Source organism: Echiichthys vipera, assembly GCF_963691815.1.
Source record: "Echiichthys vipera genome assembly, chromosome: 4".
Classification (NCBI taxonomy): domain Eukaryota; kingdom Metazoa; phylum Chordata; class Actinopteri; order Perciformes; family Trachinidae; genus Echiichthys; species Echiichthys vipera.
Genome location: NC_139829.1, coordinates 8301994 through 8324993, shown reverse-complemented (window position 1 = coordinate 8324993; position 23000 = coordinate 8301994). Strand labels below are relative to the sequence as shown.

Below are 23000 nucleotides of genomic sequence, written 5' to 3'. Positions count from 1 at the left end.
AATGTCTCCAAGTCCACAAACAAGAACTAAATATAATCATTAAACTTGATAATAACCCATATTTAAAAAAACAAACATTTCCTCTCATGTAAGGAACAGAATTTAGAAGATTAGGCATTCGAACAACATTCAATGAGTCAAGTTTAAATCATGTTTGCTCTTGAATTAACCTGCGGGACATCAACCACTAACACTCTTGTCTTGTGGACATGTTGTCGGACAAGAAACTCAAACAAACTAATCCCAAGATGTCGAACACCAATCCCCTACGTGTATGTGCAGACTCCTAAATGACAGTGAATTTCACATTTCAGATGGAGAAAAGACACAGTGTTTTATTTAATCATAAACTGGTGCTATTAGTCTATTTAACTTTTTATTTTTTAATTGTGTAGCCTATTTAGTATGCTCTATTGTAACAGCAAGATTTTAGTCTATTTTAAATTTTGTTGTCTATTTATTATCGCCAACTTGTGTAACCGCAAAATGCAATAATGCTCAATGGTCAATGGTCAATGAACTAAAATACTGCTAAAACAAAGCTGGTTAATCGTTTATTCAGGTGTTAGGTGTCAGACTGGAGAACCAGAGGGAACGATGTGCAGCAGAGATGTGGATCGTTTCAGTATCTTTTAATTGTAGCTAATTTGCATTTAAATGCATCAGATGTATTTAAAGCAGCTGGCAAACATTCCCATTTTCGTTTCAGCCTCTCATGTCTCAGAAGTTTTACAACATTAAAAGTTCTGGCAGCTTGTTTTGTATAAATTATAGTATGAGTCAGACACTGATATGTTCAGGCATTATCATATAAAACAGTCTGATTCTGTGAGGGCACAATTGGCTTTTTTTTGGCTTTTTTATATATACCTTAATGAATAATTCAGAATTTTTGACATTTGTTTGTAATAGATTGAGTAAATCCATTTCTTTGTCAGTTGCTCATAACCAAATTACTGATTACAGCCATCAAGAACCAGGCGACGGGGCATTACGTTCTCAACGGAAAAGGAGAGGAGGTCAAGTCCAGAAGCTTCATCGACTTGGGCGTGGAATGGCACTACATTATTGAGGACGACGTGGAGACGCTGCACACTGATGGACCTCTGCATGACCCTGTGGTGGTTCTGGTAATAATACCTCCTTCACTATCAAAGCATGTAAGGTTGAATTAATCTTAAAAAGCATATTTGCTTGATAATGAGCACTGTATAATTGAAGCAGGTCAGCCATCCAATTCAATCCCCTTCAACCCTTATTATCTTCATAGATTCTCAATCCCTATCTGTAGATTAATAAAACATATACTGTAGCTACTTAATAGCAGTTATATGCTTGTTTGTTTTGTTTATTTAAGTATAAAGGATTCTGAATTGGCATGTTCGAGATCCAAAAACAGATTTTGGCTAAACCAGAGATTATCAGGTAGCAATTAAACTCTGCTTTAAATCACTCCTGTGATTTGGAAGAGCCGCAAAGATTTGGGATAATAGGGTCACTTCTCTTGTCTGCATCTCTCTGAACATAGGAGACAATTATTTGTTTTAATGCTAGTTGCATTAAACAAACCTGGTAGAGATCAAATTGTGGATCTTCATGTCTGCAATTGAGAGAAATCACTTGACCCTGTGATCTTAGTAGAATAAAACATGATTGTGCCACTTTACTTACTAGAGCATCTGATGGCAGATCTGAAAATACAACTACACTGAGATTGCAGACCTCACAGACATGGCTAGACATAAGATGATTGATGGCGCCAGTGCTGGGACAGGGAGGAGAATTTCAGCCTATATGCACGTTTTTTAAGCCTAACCTTGTTGATACAGAGAAGCTCATATTGGTGGCAGAGTGAAGAGAGAAGAGAAAAGCGACCGTAAACGACAGCTAAACACAATCACACAGAGCTGAAATGGAAATAATGGAGTTTTATTATTCTACAGTTTTGAAAATAAAAAAAACAAATATCCGAATCCCAAAATAGAAAACCTAATACGACAATATAACACAGAAAACCAATACTCGCATATTCAGGTCCAGTCTGAAAGATTAAACCGCCTCTTTTGCAATTATATCAATAAGTAAAAAGTTGTTCATGCTCTAATTTAAAATGTGGGACCTTCGATGTTCAGCTTGAATTAATTTACTGCTAAAACTAATCTGGCATTACCTCACTCTAACACTAACATGGTTATCTATATTAAGGGATGTTGTTCCACTGTCTCAAAGGCCAAGGTAAGGTCTATGAGGATTTAAATGAAATCCTCATAACTGAGCAGTAACTCCCTGTCCCAGTGCAGGGACAGAATGCATAAAATAGTGATGCAGCACGCCAGAAAACAAAAGTGGCTCTTTCTTGTCAAGTCTGAATAAGGCCGTAACATTACATTTACATAATGAACACACATGTCTGACTGACAAAAAAAGCACTGTAAGAAATTTATTAAGCCAGGAATGTTACATATTTAATGTCTGAAAAGGGCCATACTGACTAATTCAACTCGTCAGTGAAAATGAGTTAATGCCCAGAAGACCCAGACTTTTACAACAGCTCTAATAAAATCGTTTTAAAAAGCAGTTTCCCCCTGCAGCATTCAAACCTTCCACTTTAGAACTTCCTTCAGGTCCAGAAAGAGTAAAAAATCCTGATAAAACCATAGCCAGCAGCAGACAGAAACAGAGAGAGAATGTAAAAATCAGGATTAAATAGTGAATTTACCCCATGGTACTTGTTATGCATCATTCGCTAAAATGGTGTGAAATAAGAGCTAATCTGTTTTTTTCTTTTCTTCTCTTCTTTTATATCATGAAATCATTTGGACTCCAACATTTTCAAAAGTTTTGCTACGGAAGTAATTAAATGATACAAATATAGCTGAAGATAATTAATTTGTTTTTGTCTCTTCTGTGTAGTAATCTCTTTGAGGCACTGTATCATTATTGAATAATGTCTTTAATACACTGTCATTTTAATTAAGGGTTTTTTGAGCCAACACACACATACAGTGTATACATAATATTACCCTTTTTTCCCTCGTTACACGTTATTCTCTATTTACCCATGGACACCCGTTGTAATTACTTACGTGTCAGTAGAATTTCTAAATTGAGATTCATGTGCAAGTTGAGCTCCCCATATTATGACAGGAAAATAATTACAGGCATTTTGTTTCAAACATACTGAGGAGAGAACAGCGGATCTGACATTGGAGGTTGATTTACAGTTTTTATGAACGGCATTTCTCTGAAAAGCAATCTAATGAGAGAAGAAGCAGCAAAGTCATCTTTTTTTTCTTAAATGGTGCAATCTTGTGAATCATTGAGACGATTATTCAATCATCAATTTGACAGAAAGCAAAGGATACAAATAAATTGTCATGGTGGAACGTAGATCTGTTTAGCAAAATTAGATCAAATGCTATATTCATGAGGCATGCATTCATAATTCTTCGTTCATTAATGATCCAACTAAACATTAGTCTTTAGTGACTCGACTCAGCGGTTGAATTTAATGTTCTATTTCACACAACCAGTTAATTTCTGATTTCATGTCACTGAGGGATTAATAACGATCAGTCATAAAACTATGTCGTGAAAACATATCTTTCTGTGACTTGTCACCTCAGCACTCTTGATTCAGAGAAATGATCCTGCAGTGCTTTCTTCAAACGTACAAACATGTTATCAGTCTGGGTTTACAGAGTACATCTGCTGGATGGTACATGACTGTTCCCTTACAGTTGTGTGAGCGAATCTCTGTGCATGCTGCGGCCCTTAATCTTCAGCACCACTGCTAACAAATACAACATGTTCTCACTCCCAACCTGTCACATACAAACAATAGACTGTATATAACGATGGAGGATGCGCCTTAACTTCTTCCCACTGTACAAAAGTGAAGCGAAAATATCTCACATACTGACGCAGCTTTTTAAAAATTTTGTTGTAGTGATCAGACGGTAGAGTCACGTCATCGAAGTCTCATCCATACCCCCGCCTGACCAATGACAAGTCTATCACAGCTGTCAATCATGACATTTCACCCCTTTTTATAGAATCAAATAACTAATTAAAAACAAATGTTAGAAGAAAAACAAAGACTCGAACAAACCTCAACATGTTAAAACTACTTACATACTGTATATATATATATATAAATATATATATATATATATATATATATATATATATATATATATATATATGTATGCAGCCAGCCACCAGGGGGGAATCCAGATGTTTTGTCTTCACTTTCGGGGAACTGACAAGCCGGCCATCTATAGTCTATGATCCAAACTCTTGGTCAGGACCCTTTGGTGTACTGGGTACCCCTTTAGCTAACCAGCTGATGTGAATTCACAGCATTAACCACGTGTTAAAGTCTAGCAGACATTTGCATTTTGAAAACTGACACTAAATGGGGTACCCGGTGCATAATATCAGCTGGACTTTAAATTAGCTCAAGGTATTTTCAGCGCAGACTTTGATCTCACGTCATGGTTAGAGCTCATACCATGAAGTATTTGATTATATGTATTAAATAATAATATAAAACGTAACTGGTAAAGTGTGTGTGTGTGTGTGTGCGTGCGTGCGTGCGTGTTTGTGTGTGTGTGTGTGTGTGTGTGTGTGTGTTAATCCCTCAAACCTATTACCCACACCAACAATTTTCTTAGTTTCTGTACTGCAGGGTGTTTTACTCTGCTAGACGTTTCCATTTGGAATTGAACTCTGTGGTTCACTCCGTGAAATACACCTATTCTGAGAAAAAGAAACAGCAGATCAGAGAGGATAGGTTTCTGTAGTCAGTGTCGTTGTGGGTTGAGTCTTATCTTGTGCATGAACGCTCCTACTGTCTGATAAATCCCTGTCCTGTCTTCAACCAATCAGCCACTCGCATTGACACCATGGTATACGTAGTTGTTGATGAGAATTATGGAAACTGTTGAATTTTTCGTCTGTCTTTTTAAATTCAATATAATGCATTCATTTGCACAAACTTGCACCTTGAGTATTTTAATGCAAATGTGCTGCATTCTGTAGAAGATGGTGATCCCATAATGATTATGTGTTTTGTTGCTGTCTTGCTGCTGTTTGCAGATTATACCAAGAGACAATGAGACACGATCTACTTTAATGTACAAGTACATCATCCATGAAGATTCAGTGCCCGTCAACAACAACAACGTGATTCAGGAGGATACATATGAGTGGGCCCTGAAGAGCTGGTCTCCGTGTTCCAAACCTTGTGCCGGAGGTAATAGAAAATTATCATCAAATTAGAAAAGAACAGGAGAGGAATCATTTTTCTACTTAAACAAATGTTATGTGAACATTCACTGCTTTTGTTAGGAGGCAGCCTTTAATTATTTATATCTCTATAATAGACCCTTGTTTTTAAGTACATCCTGTCATGAATCATATACTTCAATCCACTTTTAGTTCTCATTCTCTCAAGCTGAAGCAGATGCTTTTGAATTTAAATGGCATTTAATAACTATTATAATTTAAATTATACTGTATGTGTTTTGTTTATAAAATAAAAACAACCATAAGTGCGATAGGAGTCCAATTATATTAACATACTCACATGATTCAACCATACTTGGTCTCAAAGCCACTGTGTCACACAACACACAAATCAACAATGTCCCAGTGCACATACACTACAGAAAATATATCATACATACACTCATGCATAATGTGCTCAAGTTCAGATGTTGACTGTGAGACAACAGTTCTTGAAACATATGATAGGATCAACAAGTTCTCTCACCCATACAACCACATAGCTTTGTTTGTTCCTATCCTCTAATACAGTGTTTCTCAAATGGGGAGACACGTACCCTTAGGGGTACTTTGGAGTACTGCAGGGGGTACATGAGATTTTCTTTAAATGTTCATTTATATAATATTAGTCATGCATAACTTCTAGAACAATTATAGGATAAAAAGTTCAATAAAAAATGAAAATGTAATTTCATATTCAGCATTCCTATGTTAACTGCCGCAAACTGTGAAGTGTCACAACAAACACAATCACGATTTGTGGTTGAAACGTGGCAGTAGCAAGTGTCTTTGCATTTAAAGGGTTTTTCAAAGTTGTTTTGTAAATCAAGAAACTGATGGTGCCTCTTTAGTAAGGTTTTTTCTCTACCAAATCTGTTTTTTCATGGTTAGGGGGTACTTGGTTGAAAAAAATATTTCAAAGGCGGTACATTATTGAAAAAAGTTTGAGAACCACTGCTCTAATACGAACCACAGGGGCTATTCCTGAATAAGTACGTCCTCATTCCTATGCATAACAGTTGCATGGTTAATGTTGTGAAATGGTCACAGTTTGATAAAGTTAAGGCAACAAAACTACTTTGTTAGGTTTAGGAAAAGATTTTGAATTGTTATTTAACTTCAGTAAGGTTAGCGTTGCATAATATAGTTATGTACGTAACTTAACTTGAAAGTTACTTTGCGTACATCAGTTAAAATATGTTCACATTGATTTTTGGTTCCTCTGTCTCTCTTTATACTGCGTCACCTGACAATTCCCTTTGTTCCCATCACAATTAACACTGACGGTCACTGCCACACTAAAAGTAGATATGTTTTCTAATATGTAAGTTGCCTGCACAAACAACTTTTGGGGTTGTTGTTTGGGGAAGAACATTCTCAATAGGAAAATTGTAAGCTTCATAAGCTTACTGCACAAATAGGCAGAGACAGCTGTTTCAACTATATTATAGTTGAATACCACAAGATATGTACTATACTATATACGGTTGAGTAATCATTTGATATCTCTCTATGACAATTGCAAACAAACAGCAAAAGAAGGGACTTCTGTTACAGGAGGATGTCCTTACTACTTTGGATTGTGTTGTTTTAGGTGCTGGTTAGATAGGAAATACAAGGAAGGCAAGTTTATCAGAGTAATACGTCCATGATTGGGAGGATTTATCAGACGATAATACACAGTGAGAGATATCACTAAGATCATCCTGTGAGTACTGTAGAAATACAGATACATAAATGCACATGAGAAATGAGAAATGTGTGCGGACGTGTATTTGGTTAGCCAGAGCAGCAACTTGCTGGATGCATAGTGTTTATTTCAATACTTTAATAAGTATAAATGTTTTATTCTTTGTCATTTAACAAAAGAAGCCAAGCTTCTTACATGTTGACTAAACATAAGTCAAATCTGTCTAAAATTGATGCAATTCTTATTTAAATCTGTCGAATAACGCATTTTATTTAATTGTTTCTTAAAATACGCAGTGTATCTTTGTTTATGGATGACAATTTTTTTTTAACAATAATAAAAACTTCTCTCACAGGGTTTCAGTATACAAAGTATGGATGTCGAAAGAAAGGAGACACCAAGATGGTCCATCGAGGTTACTGCGATGCCAGCAAGAAGCCAAAACCCATCCGCAGAATGTGTAACCTTCAGGACTGCACACAGCCTCAGTGAGTACACTCTAAACTTCACTCACAGGAAAAGATACTGGAAAGATTTTTTGGAAGGGCTGATTAGATTCAAACTGGGATTAAGATAAATTGCCTCTCTAAGCATGAGTTGAATTTCGATTAGCTTTTCTTTGACTGTAGTATGCGTGTGTGTGTGTGTGTGTGTGTGTGTGCGTGTGTGTGCATGTGTGTGTGTGTGTGTGTGTGTGTGTGTGTGTGTGTGTGTGCGTGTGTGCGTGTGCGTGTGCGTGTGTGTGTGTGTGGAACAGAGAGATAATAAGCACTTAACTTAAATCTTTTCTGTTGTATCATAATGGGACCTATGGTTAACTGTGATTTAACTGACTCATAACTCTTGAGTTGCAGAAGCAAAATAATCATGCATGTCTTTATGAATTGGTCTGTCCACACGGTACATTTTCTGGGAAATCCATTGAGAAACTGTGAGATGATACAATAACCAGATATGGTTTGTAACTCATCTCTGCTATTTTGCACATTTATTCCCTGCAAAAAATGACCAATTTTCACCATGCGCTGAGTATTTTGATTAGGAGATGCAGGGGGATTTAATATTCCGCTTCCATAAAGATGCAGGGCTTATGAGAGAGTTTTAAAAGTAGAATGATTAGAAGTAAAGCTGCAAATATCCTCACTTTCACACTTTATTCACACTCAAATTAGCACACTATCGAGTGTAAAGCAGCAGGTAATTAAATAAAATCATCGAACACAGTTACACAGTTAAGTTTGACAACTTAGCTCTAAGACTTGTGCTTCTCCAAAGTTATTCAAAACCAGAGTGATGGGCTGTCTCACAGCTGTCATAGTTATAGTCATGAATTGTGGGGGGTGCACCGAGGAGTTTTTTGGATGCAGCAGCCTGTAACTTCTCTAGTGCCTGAGGGGAGTTAATCCCTGGTATGTGTCAAGCTTCAGAAACTCAACTATTCCCATAATGCAATAGTAGAACATCATGCATTAGACCTCCCCTGTCTGTTAAAGCCCTCATCTGTTAAATCACATCACTCTCTGTTTGCAACAGTGTTCCGAGAGCTCGTCCAGGAGATGTTTTGAAACCATTGTTACAGCAGGATTGACCACTAAAGGGATCATCATGTAGAAAAAAAACAATCCAGTGCCATTTTCACTCTTTTATTAATACGACCCTCACTGTATGATTCAAATACATTTTTTTTTCTCTGACAGTGATTATGAATGATGATAGTTTGCACTATTTAATTTGTTTGGATTTTTAATCTTGCTGTTCCATGATAAATTAAATGCTGCTTCAGACATGTTTCCACCCTGAAAAAAATCGATTGTGAAGACACTGCCCATGGGTTGTTTTCAGCTTAGATTTGCAAAAATGAAACCCTGTAAGCAGGTATCAACGGTGTCCAAGCCCTCTGCGATTTTGTGCAAAGGTGCCACCTTGTGTTCAATTGGCATCAAATTTTGCACAAGCCACAAGTGGAGCATGAGAAACTAGTGAGCAGAATTTTGTTTCAATAAGAGTAACTGTTGCCAAGACTTCCTGTTGGGACTGCAACCTACAGGAAGTGATTCGTCTATAACTTTATCTTAAACTTTTAATACTCAAATAATTGAAAAAAATAGAATTATATATGTGTAAAAATGTTGTGTTTTGCGCTCTGCTCGCTCCAGGGAAGTATCTAGCAATCATGTCACGTTGGTAGCAGCAGAAGTGAACTATAGTCAATATGCCAGAGATTCTAAATATCCGCAGTCTTTGGACGAAGGTGAAATAGGTAAAAAAAACAATAAACAGCAATCCACGCCTCTATTACTGATACAAACAAACAGATGCTGCATTCACTTACATGCTCCTCAGATCGTCCCCTTTCCCAAGGAGGGAAGGCGTTCTTCCGACTTTGGTGTATTCGTTAGGTTTAAGTTAAGTTTAAGGCACTTCAAAGAAGACGTGCTGTATTTTATTGTTAAGAGGGTTTAGTATCTTTTCCCAGAGCTTTCGGTATTCATGAGTGATGATTTTGTCCCAGATCTGTATTTTAAGACTCCAAATTGCTCCACCTTGATAAAAAAACCTGTGGGTCCCCAGGAATACACTTGTAGGTGTGAAGTAGCACACAAACAAACACACAAACACAGACTCGCAAAGATTCCTTACTTTATAATAAGTTTGGTAGACTTGTTTCCATGAGCAACCATGTTTTGGCCACCTGAGATACGGTAGGATGAATATGGTTCAATGGCCATTCTGTGCAATTCTGGGCCATTTTTCAATTAGCTCATAACGGTTTAATCAAACTCATCAAAACAATCACGTTCTAATTAGGTTCAAGATGAGAAGTAATTTCATTTTTAATTAATAAATGTGATACTACTCATAAGGACCTTATCTTGACTAAAGTATGGAATACCAATGAGTGTTAAAATACTCTGATAATAGAAATACATGTAAACTGCATCATTGATCCATTCAAAAACATGATTGAAACTGAATTAATGGTGTGAAAAGCTATTAATTCAGTTGTTCAGATATTTTCAGCAGCTATTCCCTTCTGTGGGCTTGCATTTGAGCAGCAGCATAAATATGAAGTTGTCTCTTGATGTTTTTTGTTTTGTTCTTAAGGATTCAGATCCTCAGAGCCCACAGTCAAAGACAATAAATCTCTAAACCGAGGTGTGATTTAACGTTGTAGCATTAAATCTTCAATGAGTTGTATCGCCAGGGGTCCATCATAGCAGTGTTTCCTGTTTTATGTTTCCATGACAGCTGGGTTAGAGAAGAGGTATCGATGGTGAAAAACAGCAGGTGGGTTAAAACATAGCGAAGCCGTGTGAGCAGGGGTGTGATGAGGTGATGCGGGCTAAAGACAGGGCTGTAAGAGAAAAGACCTGCAGGTGAGAGAAATGGATTTGTAAGCTGATTTTGGGTGGAAACTTCAGTTCATCTGCCAACTTCAGTACTCAGACATGATGCAACGTAAGAGGCTGAAGACCTTGCATAGTAAGCTAATGTTTACCCGCCGGCTGTTGTGCTGAGCTTAAAACAAAAGGACAGAGAAAGGCAGGATATCTAAAGCTGCTGTGATCTGATGCTGGATGAAACATTCACTCTCTTATTTCTCTTGATTTCTTGATTGAGTCCATTTGAACAAATATATATATATATATATATATATATATATATATTTATATATATATATAAACAGTATATATATATATATATATCTCAGGTAGGGCTCTTTCTGTGTTTTCGCCTTTTATTTTTAGGCTGAGGCACCACACCTCTGGGGACTTGACACGCATCACACACACACATTTTGCGTGTGGTTGATGTATAATAGAATATGTGAAGGAGAACTTATAACAATGTCAGCCACCTGGTGATAGTTTGCAGTTTTGTAGTTAGTTGTAGTTTTTTGCCAACAGAAGTTGTTTTATGGAAACATTAGGAAATGGTCAAATGTTCCACTGGCCAAGTGAAAATGACCTTTCTGGTGTATATCCTTTGATTCTGAATAACTATGTGCACTTTTACGCAGGTATGACCCATGAAACCTTTCTAAACATTTCCTATTATTGAAATTAAAGATGTAGAAGCTTGAAGGTATATGCGGTCTCAGGGCTTTATACTTTTCTTTTTCTTTTATTTTTTGCAAAAGGGTTTCTGAGTTGATCATTGTGAGGAGACAGACCTTTGAAAAGAAAGGCAAATTCCTTCTATAGCTGGCCTGATTATTTTTTTTTCAGCACTGTTCGACTCCCTACGTTTGCTTTGACTTGACTTGTCTGTCATGCCTTTAGATCTGGAAAGGTCTGAGCTTTCAGGCAAGCTTAAGTAGACTCCAGCAGAGGAGATTAGAAATGTAAAGGAACAGTTCGGACAGTGTGCCTTCAGAAGATAGAGTTGCAGAACTGATTACATAGAGTGATATATAGAAGAGCAATTTAATATAATATAATATCCGTCTTACAGTATATTGCAGCTGAGTCAGTCTGACAATCCTGTTCACAGACATTGCAAGAGGCATTGAGGTAGAAGCTGGATTGACTTTGACACACCTGAACTGTTTAACCCCTGAGGATAAACACGTAATTAATTACTGTGCAATAAGTGAAACGTTGACATAGTCATTCACACTGGAGTAAAAACATGTATTATCCTCTGAGTATTTTCTTCACGACATATGGCTTACAGAATGTCAGTTTTGCAGATATGAGGCTGAACCCAAATGCAGGATCCAGATCCAGCAAGTAGGTGAAAACAAGGCTTTTAATTAACAGTAAGATGGTGAGACGGAGGCCGGCTGGTGTTGGAGTGAGGGTGAAAAGGATCAAGGGGGAGACGGCTTAGCATAGGGAATCTGGAAATGAGAGCCTGGCTGCAGGCAAGGCAGGCGGATTGTCCTGGAGAGAAGAGAGCTGATGCTTTTGTGAACAGGCAGACAGAAAAACAGAGAGTTAAACTGGCACCTAAACTGGCAAGGAGCTGAAAGCGTAGCACATAAGAGAAACGTGTATGGCAAAACAATCCAGAGCTCCTGCAGCTCTCCCTCTCTCTCTCTCTCTCTCTCTCTCTCTCTCTCTCTCTCTCTCTCTCTCTCTCTCTCTCTCTTTCTCTCTCTCTCTCTGAAATGACCTGTGATTGGCCAAAGTAATGAGGTAGATTTTCTAAAGCCTGAAAACAGTGCCAAGACGAGGAGCAGAAGTCCAATTTTCTCTGATGAAATATTATGGATTTCTTTGGCCAAAATTTAAAAAATAGACTGCCTACTCCAGGTTTAAGTATTAAAAGACTTCTATGAGGGCTGTTCCCGTGTATCCTCATTCCTCAGGACACAAAAAAGAGCTTTGAGACGGCGATACAACGGCAAGCTTTAGGACGAACTTCCCTTTCCAGCAGAAACAGGAACTGTCGTAACATTTAGTAAGATTGATAATTATAATAAGCTTCATAAGTAACAGTGAAGACTCATCACAGTCAGAGGGAATTTGCTTTGATGAAAAATTACAATTAAAATGTAATATATACATAGCGTATGTAATATGTAAATATACCATCCTCCGGGCACAAACAAGGTGCTTCACTTGAGTGGAGTGTTATTTGTAAGCCTGCAGCGATGCAGGCCTGCTGTTGGAGGGCTTTATAAAACTCTTCCACTAAGAAGAAGAAGAAGAAGAATTACTTTATTTATCCCGCAACAGGGAAATTTAATTTTTTCACTCTTATTATTAATCATGTTTCACACACACACAGGCCCGAAATACACACATGCACAGACAGGACCTATACATGCAATTAGGGAGAGATGTAAGAGCGAGGGGGCTGCCAGTGACCGGCGCCCCGAGCAGTTGGGGGTTCGGTGCCTTGCTCAACAGCACCTCGGCAGTGCCCAGGAGATGAACTGGCACCTCTCCAGCCACCAGTCCTAACTCCATACATGGTCCACACAGGGACTTGAACCAGCGACACTACGGTTCCCAGCCAAGGGACCCACCTATGGACTGAGCTACTGCCGCCCCAATTGGTTTGGAATAACACTCTACTCCAAGCGAACCTGCAAACAGAGTGAGACTGGGTACGGGCTGGATTGGAATTGGGTCTTTGAGTCCTTCAATGCACACTTTCCTTAAGTCTGAATTTCTGCATTTCTGCAGACTTGAGGGAAGACTGCTTCTCTCTGCAGATACTAACCTTTAAAATATGGAATAACCAGGAGAAGCCTGGAAGCAAGGGCTGACACTAGGCTGTTCAGCCTGACATACTGCTAAAAACAGGGCCACTGATATGTTCCCAAGGGCCTAGTCTAGCCAGATAAGTAAAGGCTATCTACACAGTTCAAATACCACAAAAACATAGGGAGGTAGACAATTCAAATTCAGTCTGAATGTAAAAATCTGTTTAGCCACTGAGGAGAAATCAATGTCATAAGTCAAGAATACTGTGCAAATTTGAGGATGAAGGCTTCAAGGAGGATAAATCAGCCGGCTATAAACTGCAGGTGAGTGATGTCAACGTAGTGACCCAGGGAAACAAACACTGAACATTTTACCAAGGGCAAAAGCTTTGCTGAGAACATAAAATCCATCCCAGCAGACTAACGCCTAAAAACAAGTCTGACAGAGCAAGAAATCACAAACAGCCATACCTTCCAACAGGTTAAACTTGTGACCCAAACGCTCCGTTTTAAACATCCACCACATGTGACTCGGACTGAGTTCTCATTTCGGCTGCGCTAGTATTCAGTTCAGCCTCTAAATAAATATCATCTGGATTCATTGTCAGCTTGTTTAAAATTCTTAACGTCTGAGTGCTCGTGTTCCTCGCCCTGTTGAACTCTCTGAAACTGGTATTTTCCTTTAATGAGTCAGTTCACCCAGGTCACAAAACGTGCTGTGTGTTCTCCTGAGCCTACCTAGCCACACAGTTTGTTAATATACTGTAGAGATATCTATCACTGAGACTTCTGCCTCGACACAAATGCAATCGATTATTTTCAGCGCTTAAAAGCCCCCAATAATGGGAAAATGATTGCTATTTTTTTCTCTCTTGTCTTTTCTCCTTTTCTCTCTACTGATTATGATGTTTATTGTTGTTGTTCACATTTTATTCTTTCTTTGTTAGTGGAAACGATATAATTTGAAAATGATTCATTATAAAATAATGATGTAAAAAATGTGAAAGGAATTTATCTTTCTAGGAAAAGCAGAAAATGTGGATAATTGTCACGTTTCAGTGGCTTAGATCCCAACACCTTCAAGTTGATCAGTATCTGTACGGCTAGGTACCCCTCTGGTAAATGGGAAAATATTTATTTGTGATTTGGGTGAATTATCCCTTTGACATCAGCACATCTCGTGGCCAATCGAGCTGCATGTGGAAAGAATCTAATGGGTCGTTTTGTATACTAGATACGGGGGAAAGTAATTGAAAGAAATCACCCAAAAACTGTTTTACTTGACTTTGAAATAAAGGCTTTTCAGTTAGTTCTCATGACAGCTTTCTGTATTCAGGAGTCTTTTTGGATTTCAAACAGATGATTCTTAACTTCTCTGAAAAGTTGGAGAGAGTCTTTCTGCATTCAGAGCACTCAGGCTTTTGTGTTTAGCACACAGTTCACGGCTGCATGCTAATTCTCTTCAAGTCGTTCCAATCAATGAAGACAATTAGTGGTGTTTACTACAATACAACGCTCACATTTACATTCCATCTGCTCCTTAGTCCTTGTACGTATTTATTCCCAACAATATGACTTGTTTATAGGATCACTGCAACCCACCAATGTGCAATCACTCAACTATCTACTGATTTACGATTAATAACATATTCATACGTATGCTTTTATTTCTATTATTTTTCTCTGTTTTGTATTACTGTTTGATATATATCCTTCATTTAACATGGTAAAAGTCTCATTGAGGTTAAAATCTTTTTGTCAAGAGTGACCTGCATCCAAGAGGGCAGCACAAACATTGTTACATTAAGCACAAAGAATACAGAAAGACAAAGGTCACAGACTACCAATGAGTGTTGTTGATATGCAATAAAAAAGAAAATAGTTATAATACATATGAAGGCACCTTTTTTTAAATGATTTCAGCAACATAAAAAGCAAAACAATTTAAAAGCAATCACATTGGCTTAGAGTAGTGTTTTCTCAATCCGTGGAAAACTGATTAAACTTACATTATTCCAGAGAGAGGGAGTAGCATATTCACAAGCTTTTTGTCCTCCTCCTGTTCTGAACTTCGGGACCAACATCTGCAGATATTGTGAGAGTGCAGGCCATACTGATTTTGGTTTCTACGCAAGTACAGTATGTACACAGATGAGATGAAAACAGCCCCAGGAGAGATATTTGTATGAAGATAAGCCTGAATGCTGTGCAATTTTGGTGTACTCTACAGAGGAATTTTTTTCTTTTCAAAGCTATTAATCGCTGCTCTTGAGTCCCATCCTGAGTGTCGACCCTTTGTTGCCCTCCTAAGAACCCTGAAATGCATCCCTTTCTATTGTGCCTTCTTTTCCCCTCCATTCATGAGCCTGGATGTGATTTTTTTTTCCCCTTCACACATTTTCAGAAACCATCAAAGTAAATACAACAAGAGAAAAGGGAAAAAACAAGGAGCCCAAGAGTTCTTCTGGGTGAATAAAGGTGTATTTTGTCAGGCTGTCCTCCTCCACTATTTGGAAACATACAGTAACTACGAAAAGCAGCCCACTGCAATTCATGTGTATTCCATGTATTTATTAATGTACAAATTATGTCCAGAGCAAAGAAGGAAATCAGGTGATGTATTATAAGTTCGCTAAACTCTGCGTAGGCTGGAGGGTTGGGATGGTTGATGGGCCCTAAAACACAGGACTGTCGTGTTCATGTCCCTTACTAAGCCCAACCACGACATATTCTTGTTTTGATGCCTAAACCTAACCATCACCTTGTGAATGTAACCGTCGTAGTCCACTTCTGTTCACTGATTTTTGATAGAAGAGGTGATCTTGAAGTGTGACGGCTTTATCGACCTCAAGCAACTTGCAGACTGTCTAGACTGCCTAGTATTAGACAGCAACGCAGTGTGATTCCTGGTTTAGTGAGAAAAATTTTGGTTCAGTGCGGAGGTTTGTGTTTCACAGAGAGTGTTTACTTTAAACTGGAGCAGAATGTGTTCTCAGCTTTCAATGAAACTACAAACTTATCAAGGTGGTAAATTGATGCATATTGATTTTAAAGCAGGTTTATGTTCCCACACAGCAACAGAGTTAGGTTGTTTAGTAAAGCTACAACGATTTTTCAAGCAAAGATGCGAAACATTTGGTTCCAGGCTATCAAGTGTGAGAATTTGCTGCTTCCCTGCTGTTTTTTATTGTTGTTTATTGAATATTTTTGGGTTTTGAATTGTTTGAATTGTTTGAATTTCTGATGGATAATTTAGAGACCAAACAATTAACAAAATAATCAGCAAATTTATCAAGTGTGAAAATAACCGTGAGTTTCAGCCATGCTGTTCAGCACCGTTTACATTAATAAGGCCTCTAATGGTGGAAAAAGTAATACGCTTCAGCTACAATAGTGCAGACTGCAAGACTTAAAAGATCTCAGAATTGTAGGACTGTTGTCATGTTGATGTGAGGGTTTCACAAACTACACAACTGTAGTGACAAAATTGTTCCAGTTGGGCTGGACTGGTGCGAAAGACCATGGATACTAATCTCCAAGGTGCTCCAAACACGAAGGCATCTTGCATTGGGCTGCATGTTTGAAAAAAGTCAGAAAAGTGCACAATGAGTTTAGTTAATTCCCGAGAGGAACATGAATGCCTGTCCAATCCATCTACTAGTTGCTGAAATATTTCACTCAAAAACACTAATGTCGACATCATGATGGTGTAGAGGAAAAGTCATTGAGCACCAAAGTCAATGTTCATCGACTGGGAACCCTTAGTGTCTAGACTCGAGTTGTGAGAGTGTGTGCTGCAAATTCTGCTCCTGTCGATGCTGTCACTCATTTCCATCAGTCCTGGAGGTTTTCTTTTATTGATTTATATGATGGGACAGTAATTATTGCCACAGTAGTGTGTGGGGTTCGTAGTTTGATGTCTAGAAAGTAGGATTTTATACACAAATAGATGCTGCTGAGAAATCTGAGGAAAACAAAAAGAAATACAATGTAGATCAATATGGCAGCTTCACACTGTTTTTTGTCCCTGCAGTCAGGTGTCTACACAATGACTGAATAACAGTCATTTTGTATCTGTCACCAGCTGTATCAAGTCCTTTCATGTGAGATAAAGTTCTGCAGATGCAGGGGTGGACTGGCTCCCTGGCAAACTGACTTTGGGGCCAACTTTCTTGTCTCATGGGCCCATAAAACAGCTAGACTATTGTTTTTTTTTTTTTCTTAATCGGCATTGTGGTGGCCCAATCGAATCTATAGACCCTCCCCCTTTGGGTTCAGTGCCTTCATTAAACAGCATCCACAAAAAAAATGGATTAGACAAAATGCAAGGGAGATGCAGAGAAACTGCAGGCTAACAAAAGACAGACCCAGACCCATCCAGTATCATTAGGCCAATTTGTACAGCCCTGAATGTTCCCTATTAACTCCAGACCCTTGTAGCAGCTTTCTGTTAAGAGTAATCTCTCAGCATCTCTCCCTCTCCTTTCTTAACATGCAATTATTCCAAAAGTAGTCTATTCAATTTATAGTAGTGGTGTTATATATATATTATGGAAATAAGATGAGGCAAGTACTGTATTCACGGTTAAAGCAGGAAGTACCACAACATTTCCACAAAAAATTGATGCAGAAAAGGTTCAAATCGGTGCATAAACTTCACCAGAAAACGGGAAATATTGTGTGTCTCCTCAAATGTTGAAAAAAAAAAAATTGTACATTGCATAGTATACATATGACCCGGGCGGGCAACATGGGGACTCACCGGGTCAGATTGTCAGTAAGAAAGAGACATGGCAGCCTTGCATGTGACTGTGGTGGGCCGGTCTAGGCCAAAACTGTCCCAGTCCACCTCTGTGCAGACTGCAGGCTGGTGGAGGATTTCTACTGTATTGAAGACATACAGTATAAATCCTTTCATGCAGCACTGAGTGGAAATATCCTCCATGCTTTGAACAGAAAGAACAGAAAGATCAGATCATGGTGCTTTTTACAGATTGTTTTATGAAGGTGTTCTTGGCAGTGATGAATTTGAGGACTCAAGAGACCAGCAGAGAAGCTTAATTTATTATTTTTGAACCTGTCACACTGATTTACTTAACTCTTGTAGCCACAGCTGATTGCCTTTTATTCAGGGAAAATTCAATCTAAATGAAGCATTTATTTCACATCCGGAGTGTTTGTTCTGTTAGTTTGATTGATTCCTGCATTTGAAAACAAATGCATTCTACAAATAAGCACTAAAAGATGCTTGTTAATTAATCCATCTTTGAATTCCTTTGGACAAACTGATATTGTTATTAGTTTATGTAAATTTAGTTTTCAACAGTGGCAGAGATGATATTTGATTAGTATTAGAACCGGCCCGCACGCCACAGCCGCCTGCTGGTGTTTTTCACGCAAAAACTACATTACCCACAATGCAACAGTAGCCCGTGAACTCACTGTAGGGTGTTTCAAGCTCGGTGGGAGGCAGAGCACATGTTCACGGAGGTAACAGGCAAAGCTGTGTGTCTTTAACTTGATATTAAGGAACACATTTTATTTTTGAAGGACATTTTCTTTTTTGCTGTTTGCCTGTTGAAAATGTTTTCCTTGAAATAACTAAAGTCATAAGAAAATCTTGCTATATTCATTTAATGTACAGGATACAGATGTGTTTTCTCTTTGAAGGAAGTTTGTTTTTGTCTGTGAGCCTGTTGAAAAATGTTTTCACCTGAAATTACTGCTGGTGCCATACAAAAATATTGGATTATTTATTTAATTATTAATTATAATACGATACACTGTGTTAGGTCTTGGTTCAATAGGTTATATGCAATCATTTTAATATGTTTTAATAAACATTGAACCAGTCCGGCCCTCGGCTTGTAGCAAATTTGTTTTTTTGGCCCTCTGATGTATTTGACTTTGACATCCCTGATCCAGATGGATCGCAGAGGAATGGGAGCATTGTACCAAAACCTGCGGCAGCCTGGGCTTTCAGATCCGGACGGTTCGATGTGTGCAGTTCCTCCATGAGGGCACCAACCGCTCAGTCCACAGCAAATACTGCAGCGGGGAGAAGCCAGAGAGCCGCAGGCCCTGTAACAGAGTGTCATGTCCTGCCCAGTGGAGGACCGGAGCGTGGTCAGAGGTTCAGTATGATTTATTTGAAAGAGAGATTTTCCTTTGATATATTAAAGGACTCTAGTGTGTGCAGCTGATCACATTTCTGAAGATTAAAGTCTGTTCTTCTGTAATCCGGGTGTTGATCATATTTACACACAGATTAATCTGATTTATTGTATTTTTAATGTCATCTTGTGTCCAATGAATAAAGACAGCTCGGTTTTCCTGTTGATTTGTGCTGATGCAGCAGCTTTAATATGGATGATAAATGACTGTGATTTCCTTACTTGATAAGATCATGTATAAAAGAAAACAGGAGGCATCTGATATTTGATTTGCAGCAGTGACAGTTTTAGTTCTTTCATTTTATTAAATTAGACTGGTGCAAAATAAAACCAACAAACATCAAAGTAAGCTTCCTGTCATCCAGGACACAACATGTTTTGGTGCTCAGTGATACATTTTATTCCCTGCAGATTTCCCCTGTGACAAATCCAGTCTGCAAAGGGATAGAGAAAAGTCTCCATGGTGGTATTTTTGCCAGGTCACTGTGCAGCGAGACATTTTGTTCATAGGTGGAGATTGAACGTCAATCGTCTTATGATCCTGAGATTTACTGCTGCCTGTGTGACCTGCCTTCACACCAAAACTTTTGCTGTATGTTTCAATGTTTCCACAGTGCTCTGTGACCTGTGGAGAGGGGATGGAGAGGCGTCTGGTCACTTGCCGGATCGGAGATCAATGTAACGGAGATAAACCAGAAAATGTGAGACCATGCAGACCGGGACCGTGCCACGGTAAGCATGTCATTTAATAATTAGGGATGCAAACTTTACACCTTTCAGGGAAAACCTCAGTTTTGAATCCCAAATAGGTCGCCTACGTGATTTGTGCAGATCCAGTTTTCATAGACTTCCAGGGGTGTAGGAGTCTGACTTTATGTAGCATGTCATAATGACAACATGCTCCTCACTCTCTTGACAGTTCATTCTTAAACCCATTTTAATGCAGGTCTGTGTCATGGCGATGTGGGAATTGTGTCCAGATGAACGGTGCTTGGCTTGTCTCTGTGGCAGAAGTATGGCTCAACGGAAGAACAGTGCTGCATGTGGCCGGATATCAGACTTTAACTCTCCCTTCCGTTGTGTGTTACCTTTCTCCAAATCCCTTCGCTACAGGAAACAACAACAACAGCCTCTGAGCTAGCAACCTACATTTAGCGAGTCTGTGTTGAGTTTCAGTTTATAGTTGCAGGACTAAAAAAACTTGGGTACACACCTGGAAAAGCAGACTCTTTTTCTGACACGACCATCGTCAGACTGGGTTGCTTGGCCACATATTTTAACTCTGCAAGCGGCATTTTGATCCATTCCACTTCACACAACATTCTGTGATAACTATTTTCTGCGGGAAAGGTGTACAGCTGCCAGATGCTCTGTGGGTTTCCAGTCCAGTGAGCTCCTCCAGAGCTTAAGTGTAGATAGGCTTCACCTCTAGGTCACAGACCATTAAATTAAGTCTTTTCTTTAAGTAAGCCTCACCACACAGTCCACATGTGTGTTTTTCTCTCTCGGCAGTGTTTTGCAGAGGCACTCTCGTAGCACCTGGAGCTCAGCTCTGCCCAAGACGATTGTGATTGGTTTAAAAAAAGAAAACAAGTCTCACCCAGAGTGTATTTCTGGGGTAGCTTGACCCTACTCCAGCACTGGAGTGAGCTGTGGCTAAGCAAGACTACAGTGGCAGACTTTATCAAACCCTAACCCTAACACCCGTGAGACAGGCGAAACACATGTTCATCTGAGCACAATGCCCATATTGCCATGACACAGACCTGGATTAAAATGGATAAAGTATCTCTGAAGTGCCCCGAACTGATGTTTTGACTTGATTTTTTATCAGTGATTACATTAATTCTATGGGTGAGCTTCCCCTGTATTTTCATGCTAAAATCACCGATAAATCCACATTTTAAAGATGATAACTTAAAGAAAAATCCATCTCGGGTGTTCGCATTGTTGTCAATTGTCAATTGTTGACAAATACCTATTCTAGCTGAACACTCATTACACAGATTTTTTATTCAATAGGTTTCAGCACATTTTGCATCCTTCAGAACAAAAGCCAGTTATAATTTAGCCTATAATATAAGTCCTCCAAAACAATCCTCCAAATATACATCATTTGTCTTACTTTCCGAAAAGCTAGGTTTTGTTTATTAACTACAAATCGTGAATCTATCTCAATCTTCCAGGCAGCTGCTGGTTCATTTCCATTCATTTCCGCATGGCATTCAAATCAATTGTCTGCCCCTTGAAACTTGCTTGAGTCAGCTTTAGTTTAATTTTAAAGTTCCATTATTGTTGGTTGGTAAATACAAGAAAAAGACACCTGCCAACAGTAACACAGCTGCTGTGATGAAATATCTGACGCAAGCAGGTTTTAAGAGCCGGCCCATTTTTTTCATAACCTACAGAAATGTATGGAAAACAGCTGCTGGCTGGAAGGACGGAGGAATACATTAAAAATATGAAATGCTACGGCATGGTTTGCAGAATAGTCATCTGTATAGTAGATGTGCATTTGTAATGAATGGACTGAAATGTGAAGCGGACAGGAGTACTGACACGGAAACTAAGCAATTGGAATTGGATTGGAAAAAAATGGACACTGATCTGTGTCAAAATTTTCTGTAACGTTAATGTAGCCTAAGTGACTCCTGTAGATAATATCCATCATTCAGCTGAATGTAGCTGAAAATGACTACTGGATTTCTTGTGGCGTGAACACTTACGTCTGATTAAAAGCAAAGTCCCCGTGCTCTGGAATGCACCCACTCCCACTCAGCCATTTTGCTCTCTTTCCAAGGCCATCTCTCACAGCTTCACAGCGCTGTGTGATATCCACTGAGCTCACACTTGATGCTTTTTGCCTTTCAGATGAGCCGTGTAATGGAGATAAATCCATCTTCTGCCAAATGGAGGTCCTAGCACGATACTGCTCTATTCCAGGCTACAGCAAACTATGCTGCGACTCCTGCAGCAAGCGCAGTGGAGCTCTGTCTCTGTTTTCAGAGGCGGCTGAGATGGAGGAGCATGTCCGATTCGGATCAGCCTCCCAGCTGTTAGAGACATTAACTGCATCTGCAGCAGCCAACAGCACCCGCAGTGGTAAACAAGTCTCAGGCAAAGGATCTGCCACATCAGGCAACGCTGCGAAACACGTGACTACCCCTGCCCCGCTCAAGAAAACACCATCCAAGATCACCACAGCTCCACGGCGGGTCCCACGACACACGGGTCTCACTGGCAGGAAGCTGCCCGCTATGGCACCATCTCCCCTGGCAGATTCCACAGAGGGTCAAAGGTCGAGCAGCTTGACAGATAGTTGGTGGCCAACAGTGTATTCTGAGGTGGAGAGATGAAAGTGACGCCCTTCCCCCTTTAGGACTCTTATTGTACATCAGATAATCCAGCTTCATCCTGAGTCTTCTCACGCCAAAAACCCCACAGAGAGAGAAACGGAGAGGAAGAAAGAAAAGTGCTGGTTCACTTTGTTGTTAAGAATTTCCCTTCCCTTATGCCCCTCATATTGACTTTTAATATGATATCTGACAAAGAGCCTCCAGAGTTTGTATCACTTAAACATCCGCGATGCTTAGTTTTCATACATTTCATTAAGAGGAGAAAATTATACAATCATTTCGAGGTAAAGGCCGTATGGTCCAAAGGGAATTTTTGTCCATGTCAAATGAAAAGC

General features: G+C 39.1%; 1 protein-coding gene across 1 annotated transcript in view; it reads left to right on the top strand.

Moving 5' to 3' along the window:
- adamts3 (ADAM metallopeptidase with thrombospondin type 1 motif, 3) overlaps positions 1–22665 on the top strand; it is a gene marked incomplete at its 3' end in the record, with an annotated part of 147069 nt that extends 124404 nt beyond the window's left edge. The window contains exons 17-22 of the mRNA XM_083912903.1: positions 967–1130; positions 5101–5257; positions 7335–7467; positions 19062–19269; positions 19924–20041; positions 22181–22665. Coding sequence (XP_083769029.1) covers positions 967–1130; positions 5101–5257; positions 7335–7467; positions 19062–19269; positions 19924–20041; positions 22181–22665 — 1265 coding nt within the window. The remainder of the gene's footprint in view (positions 1–966; positions 1131–5100; positions 5258–7334; positions 7468–19061; positions 19270–19923; positions 20042–22180) is intronic.
- Positions 22666–23000: the final 335 nt, after the last annotated feature.